The sequence below is a fragment of the Mauremys reevesii genome, linkage group 15 (assembly GCF_016161935.1).
Source record: "Mauremys reevesii isolate NIE-2019 linkage group 15, ASM1616193v1, whole genome shotgun sequence".
NCBI lineage: Eukaryota > Metazoa > Chordata > Testudines > Geoemydidae > Mauremys > Mauremys reevesii.
This window is the reverse complement of record NC_052637.1, coordinates 44,034,923-44,048,099: the sequence shown is the minus strand read 5'-3', so window position 1 is coordinate 44,048,099 and position 13,177 is coordinate 44,034,923. Positions and strand designations below refer to the sequence as shown.

The 13,177-nt window shown below is 48.4% G+C and overlaps 1 protein-coding gene across 22 annotated transcripts in view; it reads right to left on the bottom strand.

Annotated features, from left to right (window-relative positions):
• The window catches only part of DNAH17 (dynein axonemal heavy chain 17), a 105,246-nt gene that overhangs the window by 1,320 nt on the left and 90,749 nt on the right, over window positions 1–13,177 (bottom strand). For 17 of the 22 annotated variants that reach the window (XM_039501536.1, XM_039501533.1, XM_039501543.1 and 14 more), the window contains 10 exons: window positions 12,945–13,138; window positions 11,633–11,781; window positions 11,362–11,489; window positions 9,829–10,056; window positions 7,892–8,083; window positions 5,693–5,872; window positions 5,050–5,232; window positions 2,812–2,994; window positions 1,881–2,024; window positions 643–868 (listed from right to left, as the gene is read on the bottom strand). In XM_039501536.1, the coding sequence (XP_039357470.1) occupies window positions 643–868; window positions 1,881–2,024; window positions 2,812–2,994; window positions 5,050–5,232; window positions 5,693–5,872; window positions 7,892–8,083; window positions 9,829–10,056; window positions 11,362–11,489; window positions 11,633–11,781; window positions 12,945–13,138 (1,807 nt within the window). The remainder of the gene's footprint in view (window positions 1–642; window positions 869–1,880; window positions 2,025–2,811; window positions 2,995–5,049; window positions 5,233–5,692; window positions 5,873–7,891; window positions 8,084–9,828; window positions 10,057–11,361; window positions 11,490–11,632; window positions 11,782–12,944; window positions 13,139–13,177) is intronic. The other 5 variants (XM_039501540.1, XM_039501542.1, XR_005588469.1 and 2 more) reach the window with 5 other exon arrangements.

The window sequence follows — 13,177 nt, the reverse complement described above, 5'->3', positions numbered from 1 at the left end:
TAGCTATCTGTAGGCTACCTTAAAGTTTAGCAGGGACACACTGGGTATTAAGCTGCAGGAAAGATCAGCACTTAGATCGCACAGTCTCAGGTAAAGTGGAAGCTCTGAGTAGAGCTCACAGGTTGGGTGGAATCATTGTTGCAGCAAAAAAAGTACAGGGTCAGAGCAGGGCTTGGAGATTAGAAAGATGCACAGTGTAAACCTTGCTAGAAACTGCTGCCTCAAACCAAGCCAATTCAGGAGCAAGGGGGAAGGGCCTGAATCACTTATTGTAGGGCAGGACAGTAAAGGCTGAGATGGTAGGATGGTTGTGGAGAAAATTAGTAGAGGGTGCAGGAGCTTAACATTCAATGTTCAAAAATGTTTCTGAGGAGCAAAAACTGTACAAAGTCAGATTGCATAGCATTTACCTTCAAGAAGGGGGGAGGAATAGCTCAGTGGTTTGAGCATTGGCCTGCTAAACCCAGGGTTGTGAGTTCAATCCTTGAGGGGGTGGATTTAGTTGGGGATTTTCCTGCTTTGAGCAGGGGGTGGGACTAATGACCTCCCAAGGTCCCTTCCAACCCTGATATTCTATGATTCTAAGTGTGTGCTGGGCTAATTGTTCAGGTGTGGCTCTGCCAAAAAGAGGTGGTCCTGTACCTTCCATGAACAGCCCATGCACATAGGAGCCTTCTCGGGGTGGAGCCGTCATATCCTCCCGGTTTTTCTTGGTCACTTCCACTGAAAGACACATCTTGTCAAGTGGCCATTCATTCTTTCTGGCCATAGACTGCATGATAGCTGTGAGAAAAGACTGGGGATTAAAGAAGCCTGCCAGCCACACTGTTGTGGGTAGTGCAAAGTCAGTCGTCCAGGCCTCTAGTTCCTGAAAAATAAAGCAGCAGCAGCTTAAAGCCAAGTACACAGGCTGTGGTGCAGCTGTTGAATTGGTGGAGTGATACATTGGACTTGTTACTGCATTTTGGGAGACCTGTCTTTACAGCCCCTCTTTGATTGAGACCCCCATCTTCATCGGAGTGCGATTTCAGGGGGGACACGGTGTGAAAGTAATGGCACGTGGCAGACAGAGAAACACCTGGAGTAAGTTTCCAAAGAACAACCCTGTCTCAGCAGAGCCCCTCCTGGGTCTGCGATGCTGCAGGTGGCCAGGGGAGTCACCAGGGGGAGGGCACCAAGCTGAGACTCTTTGGAAAAACTAAGGCTTTGTCTTCAGTGGGGCTTTGCAGCCATTGCTGCTGATGCACCACTGCAAACCTCAAGTGCAGGTGAAGAAGGTTGTGCTTTGCACCAGAAACGCAGCTGTCATGAGCTACCTTTTGGGGTTTGTACTGATGCAGCTCCATTAAGCGGCTGGACATTAAATGCTGGAATCAGGGCAAGTTTATAATGAAGATTACAGATTTAGAATGAGGGTACTTGCCCTTTACTGTTTGGTTCTCCTTCGGCACCTCCCACCCTGGTTTGTAATGCCAACTGTGTACTTAAGAGAAAAGAGCCACACTCCACCTTCCCTGCTTCTTCGAAAGCCCTGAATTCCAGGCATGAATTGAGGCAAGAGGGACTTGCCATCTCTTTAGACCCTCAGTTTCAACACTGAAAGATGAACATGTAGCCCTGGCTCCTAAGTTCACTTAGCCCTTCTCACTTCAGCACTGTGCTTTCAAGCCATGGTGAGCTCAGCAGCCCAGGTTCTTGCAAAGCAAGCTAGATTTTCTGGGCTTTTGAGACGTGTTTGAGCTCAGATGCTCTTTTTAGTACATAATTTAGATCCTTGCAAGCAATGCAAAGCACCTTCACATGCCTAGCCCTGGCCAGACAGCAGAGATCTTTGGCCCACAAAGGACCATGAAGAGAGGCTGGAGGTGTAGCAGACTCACCCGGACCCGAAGCAGGAGGTCAGCATACCAGGCTCCCAAGCCAAATAAGGAGGGGTAGGCCCGGTTTGTCCAGAAGTCGGGCACATTATCATAGAAGAGAGCATTAGACAATTCCTCCATGTCTGTTGTGATTGTCAGCTCCCCCTTTGAAAGAAAAAGAACCGTGGTGTAGTTAAGCAAAGCTCTAGCCAAGCTGGCACACTGCCTATCAGTCACAAGGGCCTCAGCGCCTGTTTCTGGAGTTGTGAACATTATAGCTTGGTTTACTGACAGGGAGCAGGGCCTATTTTTGAAAAATAGGGCATTTCCCATCATTCCCGGGTCTGTCTTTAGTCTCCTCCAACAGAGAGGGCCCCATCCCTTACACCGGGGGCTCTACAGCGAGTCCAAGGGAGTTCCAATTCCTGTTAGAGATTTTTCCCCCGATAAGAATTGGCGGGGACACAGAGCAGCTTTTTTCAAAACAAGCCAGCATTTTAGGCAACTGGGACATAGCCTTTGAATCCTTAGGTCAGCACTGAAAAGCCACATGTAAGACAAGCTAACTCAGCAGAAGCAACTGCCCCATCATCCCATGGCCTCTGCAATCCAGCTCAGTCTCCCTCAATGTAGGTGTTGGTACCTTTGTGCACATGCACCCGTTCACTTAGCTTTTAGGCTGCAGCAAACCTGCAGGCTTCGCAATGAAGGAAAGAGTAGTGTTGGCTGCCTTACAATGACTCTCTAGTTAGAATGTACGTTGTAGTGGGTGGCAGAAGAAGAGAAACTCGTAGTAATCCAGCAGCTCACATTACCAAACCGGAACTGAACATTTAGTTCCACTGACTTTGTTTGTAAAGGCTGGTATATTGAAAAAACCCAAACACGCACACAACCCAGCAACATTACCTAAGTTACTACCATGGTGTAAAACAGTATTGATGTCACACACCTTCAGCCCCAAATTTAACTCTTTCAAAGAGCGTCTCATTTCATTTGTCAAGATGTTCATTCTTTCACATTCCTGAAAGGCCACCACGACATAGGGGGTCTTCTCTGCTGCTTTAGCCATGATTTCCATCATATTAAATGGCTCGGGTAGCTTTTCAATGATTTCATCTAGGACTTGCTTGACCTGTAATACGTAACACCAGCAAACATCTTTAGCAAGGGAACAAATTCCATGTACAGAGCTTGGACAGGTCATGGAAAATGTCATTCTTCCATTGATTTAACATTTTCAGTCTCCTGAAAGAATTTATCACTAACCTTTACTAGCCTAGAATTAAATTGGCCAATGAACTTGGTCTGTAGAGTCCCCCAGAGCCTTAGACTCAAGAGAGAGCAAACTGGGCAAGACTGGACTTGCCCCTGAACAGGCTGGCGCTCAAAACCATCAGGGGTTGACGTGGCTCCTGTTCCATTAAGTCATGAAGCTGGTGCTGCTCCCGTGACTCTGAGGATGTGGCATGGTACAGCAAGAACCCAGCACAATAGGCCTTTCAGCTCACCCAGGGGAATGGCTGCAATACCCACTGCCTGATTAGGATACAGCCCACTCTGTGACCATATGCTTTGCGTGGGTGTACGTGCCACATACCTGTTCCTTGGCAGCCAAAGGGATAAGAGCAGAGGTCAACAAAGAAGTGGAATGCAGCCTTAAAGACAGAGGGTTCTGGGGAAGATTAGTTTTAGCAGCTGCCTGCGTTTCATTTTTATGGTTACAAATTTCACCTGCTTATAATCAGCCCATAAGTACTCTCTGCCACCTACCTCAAAGTACAGTAACTGAGCACACTCTCCACATCACTAGTAGTAATTATTTTACAGGTGCAGTGCTAGAATCATAGAATTGGTAGGACTGGAATGGACCTGGAGAGGTCTTCCAGTCCCATCTCTTGCACTCCAGGCAGGACTAAGTATTACCTAGACTATCTGGTGTTTGTCTAACCTGCTCTTAAAAATCTCTAGTGATGGAGTCCACAACCTCGCTAGGCAATTTGTTCCAGTGCTTAACCACCCTGACAGGAAATTTTTCCTAATGTCCAACCTAAACCTCCCCTGCTACAATTTAAGCCCATTGCTTCTTGTCCTATCCTGAGAGGTTAAGAACAACAATTTTTCTCCCTCCTCCTTGTAACAACCTTTTATGTACTTGAAAGCTGTTATCATGTCCCCCCCTCCCCGTTGTCTCTTCTCCAGACTAAACAAACCCAGTTTTTTCAGTCTTCCCTCAGAGGTCATGTTTTCTAAACCTGTAATCATTTTTGTTGCTCTTCCCTGGACTTTCTCCAATTTGTCCATATCTTTCCTGAAATGTGGTGCCCAGAACTGGACACAAAATATTCCAGTTGAGGCCTAATCAGCATGGAGTAGAGCGGGAGAATTACTTCTCGTGTCTTGCTTACAACTCTCCCGCTAGTACATCCCAGAAAGATGTTCGCTTTTTTTTGCAACAGTGTTACATTGTTGACTCGTATTTGGTTTGTGATCCACTATGACCCCCAGATCCCGTTCCGCAGTGCTCCTTCCTAGGCAGTCATTTTCCATTTTGTATGTGTGCAACTGATTGGTCCTTCCTAAGTGGAGCACTTTGCATTTGTCCTTCTTGAATTTCATCCTATTTACTTCAGACCATTTCTCCCTGCAGGACCCCACTTGATATGCCCTTCCCGCTAGTACAACTCCGGATCCAAAGCACAGGGTGGATAATGTGCTTTGGGAACTCTTTGGTTCCCCCAGCGGTGAGGGCAAGCAGCTCCCAGGTGCTTTAGGGCTCTTGCAAAGCTGAGTGCAGGACCTGACAGGAAGTGGCTGCCACCCAGTGCAGCTGGAGGAGGAGGAGGAGATGATGTAGCTTTGAAAAAAGGAAGCCAGAGAGATTAACCATTTCATCTCTCCTGCCCTACTGAATAATGCAGGAGGCTGCAACTCTCTGACACCCTAAGCAGGAGTGCCCCTGTTCAGTTACTGTGCTAGTCCATGGTAGCAGTGGGAAGGAGAGCTTGGTCAGGAGCCCTGAGGCACAAATGTGCTGAAGAGACTGTTGGAGGTTCTTTCACTGGCGGGAGATGAAGCTATTACAGGACGGAGCCTCCTCTTAGTTGGTGTGTTTGTTTCTTCACGAACAAACTAGGGGCCGTAGCAGATTAATTCCTGGTTAGTACTGAAGGACAGAAACTTTTCCTACCTTTTCCTCTCGGGACACACCCGTCCCTCCTCCAGCATCAGACTCCTTAGGCTGCATTTCCAGAACTGTACGGAAAAGCTTTTCAGACGTGACAGTGAGGAAGCCAATTTCAGCATTGGGGTGGAGCCCGTAAAGGTACGGGCTCTCTGGGGGGAGGTTCTCATCAATGTATTCATGATAACCCTAAAAGACAGGGAAGATAGCAAACACTGAGTGACTAGACCCCTACTCCTGGACAAGGCATTTAAGACCTTTGGGCTCATCTAACCCCACTCCGTCATGGAATAGGCGTCTTTGGTGTTCCCGCCTGGAGAATATCTAAACCATCTCTCACTCTCCCACTGAGGGTGCCGTGGACCTACTGCCCTCCCTCACTAAGAAGTTTTTACTCATGTCCTTCCTCAGCTTTGTCCTGGTTTATTACTGAACTGCTTTTTCTTGTCCTGCCACTCTCCCCCTGGGAATCTCTTCAGTTTCCATGGACTCTCCCCAGTGTCTCCTTATGTCATCTTTACGGGGCTCTTTCCAGGTTTTGCAAGGCGGTGCTCTTATCACACATACATCCCCAAGAAAGCCACAGCCTTTTGACAGCTGCAGTGAACTGTGGAGCTCTCACCCCATAGAAGAGGAGAGCCTTTCTCACCTTGTAATCCGAGTTGGGTGGAACTAAAAACCCTGGAGCCAAGGTCATTTCTCCCTCCAGCATCTCCACCCGGATGTATTCGCTCAGGTAAGTTCTACACAACCTGCGATCCCAGTCATCTGTGATGTGTCCCCCATACATAATTTCACCAAAGAGATAGCGGAGATCGTCCCATGGAACCTAGACGAGATGCCGACTCAGTGCAAAGTGATTTCTATAGAATGGTCTAAAAAGTCCCAGACAGCAGCAGGAAGCTTCACATGTCAAGTTAGCTTTGCTGTGCCCTCACCATGAGAGGAGTGAGCCCTTGGCGTCAGTCACACATGAGCAGTTCAGCATCAGCATCGGGGGGGGCGGGGAGGGGAAGAGCAGCATGGAGCCTGTCACTTTCTTGACCATGTTCACTGGGGATTTCACCTCTTTCCCAGCACAAAGACCGCCCCCCAGGGCGGCGGATGAGCCTTGCCTCTAGATCATGTCTCTTTTCATCCCAACTGAATTTAATTAAGCTTTTGCCACTTCCATAAGGCCAGGAGCAAGGAGCGTGCTTAGGGTTACCATCCGTCCATATTTCCCTGGACATGTCCAGCCTTTTTGTCTTTAAATAGCCACCCGGGAGGAATTGGTAATAAGGTTAAAAGGTCCAGGACTGTTCCCCCTCTCTTCCCTTCCCCTCCCCTTTCCCCCATGCAGAGTGCGGTGCGGCATGGCTGATTGGGCAGCTGGGCCTGATTGAGTCACTCCCATTGGCCTCCAGCAGCCAGAGTCCCCCCCCCAGCACTCTGCGGGGGCGGGGCTGTGCGCGCCCGCGTTTTGCCTCCACATGGAGCCAGCGGCTCGAGCGGTGTGGTGGTAAGGGGAGTCTCAGGGGCAGTCACGAAGCAGGAGGGGTTGGATGGGTCGGGAGTTCTGGGGGTCCTGTCTGGGGGCGGGTGTGTGGAGAGGGATCGGAGCAGTCAGGGGACGGGGCAGGTTGGATGGGTTGGGAGTTCTGGGGGAGGGGGCAGGGAGTGGTTGGATGGGGCATGGGAGTTCTGGGGGTCCTGTCAGGGGGCAGGGGTGTGGATAAGGGTTCGGACAGGTAGGGGGTGTGGTCTTGGGGGTCAGTTAGGGGAAGGGGTTCCAGGAGGGGGCAGTCAGGGGACCAGGAGTGGGGGGTGGGGTGTTGGAGGTTCTGAGGGGGGCAGGAAGTGGGAGGGAGTGGATGGGGCAGGCTCTCCCCCTGTTCCTCTTTTTTGGTTGTTGAAATATGGTAACCCTAAGCATGCTCCTCCCCTGGCTTGGGATCTGTGGTTTCATTGCTGGGGGAGGTTTTGCCTTCCAGCTGGATGTGCTCACATTTCAAAGGAAAACACTGAAAGAGGGGAGGGATAGCTCAGTGGTTTGAGCATTGGCCTGCTACAACCCAGGGTGGTGACTTCAGTCCTTGAGGGGCCACTTAGGGATTGGGGGCAAAAATCTGTGTGGGGATGGGTCCTGCTTTGAGCAGGGGGTGGGACTAGATACCTCCTGAGGTCCCTTCCCACCCTGAGAGTCTGTGATTCTAAGAAGGCTGGGCAATGTGAGCAGACCCTGCTGCCGCCGAACTGATTTGCTAAATGTCCATCTTCCACTCATCTCGGGCCCCTCACTGGATTCACACACAGCCTCCGCCATCCCAGCTCACCACCCCTGCAGGACTAGGACCACATTAGATCTGTTTTCAGACAGAGGCTGCCCCGCACTACTCACTGAGGGTGAGTTGCAGTTCACCTTTAAAGGTTCCCCTGGTTTTGCTATGCCCCAGCCCAGGGACATACAGCTCACACATCAGCCAGCTGCTGTTCTAGTGGGGCAGCAGCAGAGGGATCCTCCCCCCAAACCTGTGGAGCCCCCGACAGAGCCTTCTTCAGTCCAAAGGCCGCTGGAGCCCTGTGCTTCCACATGCTCCTCCTCACCCAGGAATCACAGAGTATCAGGGTGGGAAGGGACCTCAGGAGGTATCTAGTCCCACCCCCTGCTCAGGTAGGACCAACCCAACTAAATCATCCCAGCCAGGGCTTTGTCAAGCCTGACCTTAAAAACCTCTGAGGAAGGAGGCTGGGAGAGGGTCACCAAGGGGAGGTCTAAGCAGTACCCTGCATTTCCCCTGTAGTGCTGCTTTTTGTAACCTGGGGACAATCACGCTGACTTGCTGATGTTAAACAAGCACGTTCTAACCTTGACGTTAGCCTCCAGGTAATTATACAGCACATTGATGGATATAGTCAGATCTCCATTGTTGAAAGGATAAGACCGATTCCAGCCCTGTGCACCAAACTTACGCCTTTCAGCTACCACTGCGTGAAAGTAGCAGAGCGCAAACAAGATGCACTTGAATTCAATTTCTTTGGTGCACATTTCTAAAGTATCCTAAAGCAGAAGAAAGAGGAAAAGAACATGCTTGCATGCAGAAGCGGAAATGTCCCAATGGGTGTCTGAATATAAAAAACAACTTCTCACAACTAGCCAGCAAAGACAGAGCTGAACCTTCTTTACCACAAAGTGCACGTAGGTATCTCAGCTTACGCACGCTCTCAATAGCTCACGTGTAGTCTCAGCAACATTCACTGCTGCTTGCCCAGAATTTACTCATAGTACATTGAAATGTGTGAGAGGGAAACTCCTGGCCTTGTCCACACACCTTAGGCCTGGTCTACACGAGGCGAGGGCGGGAGGAGGAGTCGATGTAAGATACGCAACTTCAGCTACGAGAATAGTGTAGCTGAAGTCGACGTATCTTAGTTTGACTTACCTCCCGTCCTCATGGCACGGGATTGACGGCCGCGGCTCCCCTGTCGACTCCGCTTCCGCCTCTCGCCCTGGTGGAGTTCCAGTGTCGACGGGGAGCACATTCGGGGATCAATTTATCACGTCTAGACGAGACACAATAAATCGATCGATCACTACCTGCCGATCCGGCGGGTAGTGTGGATGTACCCTTAATGTGACGTGTTTATAATCTGATGAGAAATGACCTCTTAATTCTAACTGTCTGCTCATTTTAAACTTTAGCACTCTATCAGTGAGTTAAAAATAACCCAAAATATCGATGACAGTAATTACTACTACAGCTACTGGTCACATGGCTCTGTAAAAGGTTAGTTGTGGTGCTTCAGAAGCAGGCAGTAGAGGTGTATTTTGATCAGGCTTCTTCCTAGAACTGTATTATCTGTATTGTCTCTGATACTTATGCACACCAGGATGACCTACAATTCTTAATTTCAGAAGCTCATCTTTTGCACCAGGCCCAACAATGCTTGGATGTAGGAAAAAAGCATATGCTGAGCTCTGTTAATAAATTGGAGACCTCATCTGTGGTGAAGGGCCCTTCCCTGCACTTAGTACCTGTGTCTTTGAGGGCCAAGGGCAGTAGGGCCCTTAAAAAGCTTCACCTGGTGGAAAGATTCTGCCAGTTCTGGAACTGGTTATGGAACATTCTAAGGGTACACACCATCGCATGCTGCAATTTTCCATTATTTACCGGCAGAGAAGAAATGACTTGCAATGACAGAGTATAGTATATTAGCCTACAAATAGAAACTTGCAGCCGGTCAAAACACACAGCGGCAGTAGAGTGCTTCTATAATCAGACAGGTTTGGCATGACCTCACCTCTTAACATTCCCATCGCTAGCAGCTTTACATTTAATTATTTTTTAATATTGCTGAACAGGACTGTAAGGATTACAAATTTACTCTGTCCCTAGTAAAATCTTATGTTATGGGAACACTGACAGGAACGCCCGGAGATCTTTAGTGGCCATAACAAGGGTACTTTTTCCACTACAACGCAGAAAGCGCACAAAAACCTTTGAAAAAGCCCTGTAATTAATGGCAATGTGGCGATGCCTTTATGAAGGGCTTCAGTATGAACTAGTGCACTGAAAAGAACAGAGCTAAGAGGAGTCAGACTAGATGACTTAGGGGTAAACTATGAATCTAGACACTAAGAAATCCATTTCCTAGGCAGGCTGCACGCTCTCTCCTGGGGAGAAAAGCCCGAAAAGAGAGAGGCCTTACAACTTCTGATAAAGAGCGGTGACTGCAGAAAAAAGTATAAAACAACAACAAAACAAACCCAACCAGCTTAAAAAAAAAATCCTGTCATCTGAATACCTGAGTAAAGAGATCCAGTGCTTTGTGCAAGTTAGCATGCATGCCAGTCGGTGGCTCATTGGTAATTTTAATGGCATTTTCCAGGAGTCCTTGAGGAATAATATGCGCGTCTGGAGTGGGAGCAGGTTCCGCACTCATAAACACCCTGTAATCCTCATGGCTGCCAATGCTGTATCTCTCAACCTTCTTATCCAGCGTGCTCAGCCACTTTGAAACCAGGTGGATATTCTGCAACACACACAATTTGACTTTACTTCTTGCTCCCAAAGTTGAATCCCGTACAGCCGAAGTCCCTCACAGTGCTGGGTGGGAAGTGCTGTGCTGGAGGAGGTGATGCTATTCACACCTCCTGGGCCTAGCAGGCCTGAGTTGTTCACTGTTGTTTCATTGGGATGTGATACACTGACAAGGCCCCATGTTTCCTCTGGTGACTTGTTTAGATTTGATGCAGGTCAGTGGAAGCTGCCCACCAAATACTGTAGTCACTCTCCTAGGATTTGTACCCATCATCATCTTTTAACATTTGGATTAATAGACTGGAAGGCCAGAAGAGACCATGAGCAGCATCCAGTCTGTACTCCCACATAACACAGGCCACAACTTCTGGTTGACGTAGAGCAGTGGCTCTCAACCTTTCCAGACTGTCCCCATTTCAGGAGTCTGATTTGTCTTGCGTAGCCCAAGTCTCACCTTACTTAAAAACGACTTGCTTACAAAAATACAAGCGTCACCGCGCACTATTACTGAAAAATTGCTTATTTTCTCCTTTTTACCATATCATTCTAAAATAAATCAGCTGGAATAGAAATATTGTACTTACATTTCAGTGTACAGTACACAGAACAGTATACACAAGTCATTGTATGAAATTTTAGTTTGTACTGACTTTGCTAGTGCTAGATGAGGAGATGTACTCCTGGAAGATCTCTGCGTAGCCCCATGGGTACGTATACCCCAGTTGAGAACCACTGATGTAGAGCACCTCTTTAGAAAGAAATCAAGCCTTGGTTTAAAGCTTCCTAAGTAATGGTGTATTCGCCAGTGTTCTTCACTGAAACATTAGAAGTCCTTTACTAAATGATATACGGCACATGCTTCATCCAGCACTGTGCTGCTATATAAGCTGGATGTCTAGCCATTCTCCTGGGCCCTGAATGCACTGCCTACCGCCACAGTAGTCTTAGCTTCTGCTGGCCTGTGGGAGTTATAGAGCAGATGCAGCAAATCATGCTGGGTGGCTGGTGATGAGATAGAAAGGTGATGTACTCCAGAATCTAACCAATTAGGAAGTTGGGTAACATGATAGCTAACAGCATTCAATTCAGACAAGCACGAGGTAATGCATTTAGGAAAGACCAGTTCACCTTGAGAGGAGAGGCAGGACTTTTCAATAACATGTGCATTATGTAGAACTTTTTGCACTGACATTGAGAATTTCTGAATGTATAATGGGCTGCTCTAAATACTATTAGATTACTATAGAAACAACAAAGGTATAGCAGAGACCCAACAATGCACTGGTGCTTCTCATACCTGAAGAATGACCCAGTGTCCTTCAATAGCAGCCACATCCAGAGCATTTTCTGCCACAACTTCCTGTCCTTGCCCTAGAGACACATTATGGATTTTTCCATTGTCAATGGTAAAACCCAGCTTTCTTCCTGGGGGGGAAATCCACAGGAATACATTAAATAAATAAATAAAAATCTGAAAATCGCATACAATGTCTACTCGTTATTGATAACGTTTTCCATGACTACCATGCTACAGACCCTACTGTTAGTGAAGGGAAATATTGATTTACCCAGTGCCTCTACGTCTTTCAGTGGGTCAACCCCTGGAGAGAGGATAAAGAATATTGCAGTGGATGGGCTGCTCTCTTCATATGATTTAGAAAATTCAACACTTCTGCCTTCTACAAACTTACTTCCCATCTTCTCTTCCACAAAGTTTCTGTAAAAAAGAAATTGATGCACAGTTAGTCCCAGACTTTTTACAAATAACTTGCAGGACTAGGCCATGTGTTTCTACAGTTGGCCTCGAATGCAGCTCAGAGCATAGGTTTTAAGTAGTGTATGAAAACTGAAAATGTTCCTACAATGGCTCAGTAGGTGTTAAGGGCAGGGAGTGGAGCTGCAAACCAAAATAATGCACAAAAATTTAATCCGAGCAAGGAAATCCCAGAGAAGAGCTGATAACAGAAAAACTGGATTACACAGCATGCCTGGAGCACTTCTAAGGAAAGTCTCTGGGCCAGATCTACACCATTGTCACCTTGACTCTTTAGCTTGTGTAACCTGCACACCTCCTGGGAGTGGTGTTCTGTCCCATCTAGTGGCACCAAGACCACTTAGTGAGAGCGAGATGAAGGAGTCGGCTCTATTTAACTCATGCTGTAGAGGCTGCTGTACTAAGCTCCAGCGACCCCAGGTTTGATGCCACCCCCCCAACAACCGGGCTCTGTCAGTGTTACACTTGCACAGGCAAGAGAGTTCCCATCCCCACCATAAAAAGCGGCAGCTCCACACCTCCAATGACTTTATACAGCCTGTCAGTCTGCCCCTCAGCATCGCCACCTGCCAGGGCAGCCTGGGACTAACAGGCAGCTTCACCCCCCGAGCGTGTTCTGCGGAGCAAGTCTGCTCTAGATACACAGCGGGGCGGGAGTGGGAAGCCCGAGCAATTGCCGTGGGCATAGAGGAGGTCTCTGCAGTTAGAGCTGGCTGCAGAAAGGATGAAGCTGAGGTGTTGGGGGACATGGCACATGTTCAGGACCACCACTGGCGCTGGTGTGGCCTGGGTGCCAGAAGCTGGATGTCTCTGGGCAGGTGTCCCACAGGACGTGCTGGCTTTTCACAAGGGCACTAACAACCATAACCCCCTTTTTAAAACACCCTTTTGGAATCCTATTACCATGCGACAGGCCACATGCCGTCAGCTCTGTGCCTCATCCCCATGCCGCAGGTAGGTGCAGTTACTGCACAGCTGCACGCTCCAACATGTCCCATTTCTACTGCACCACCGTGAAATGCCTCCCCAGAATCACTGTGCATAGGCATGCCAAGCCCCTTCTGGGCACTGACGGCACGGGGCCCTGCAGGATCACGCGACAATACCTGACTGCGTAGGTCATTCTGTCTGGCCTCATGCACCTCATCATACACAGCTTCTGCAGAGCTGATTTATTCTTCCATTCCTTCGGGAACACTTCCTTCTCTGGCGCCTCCGACTCAACAAATTTTTTCCATCGCTTTGCTGAACCTTCAATGTCACTGTCTAAATTCTTGAACTCATCCATATCTGAGAGGACCTTCAAATACATGAGAAAAGGACCAGCTGCTTATGTGTT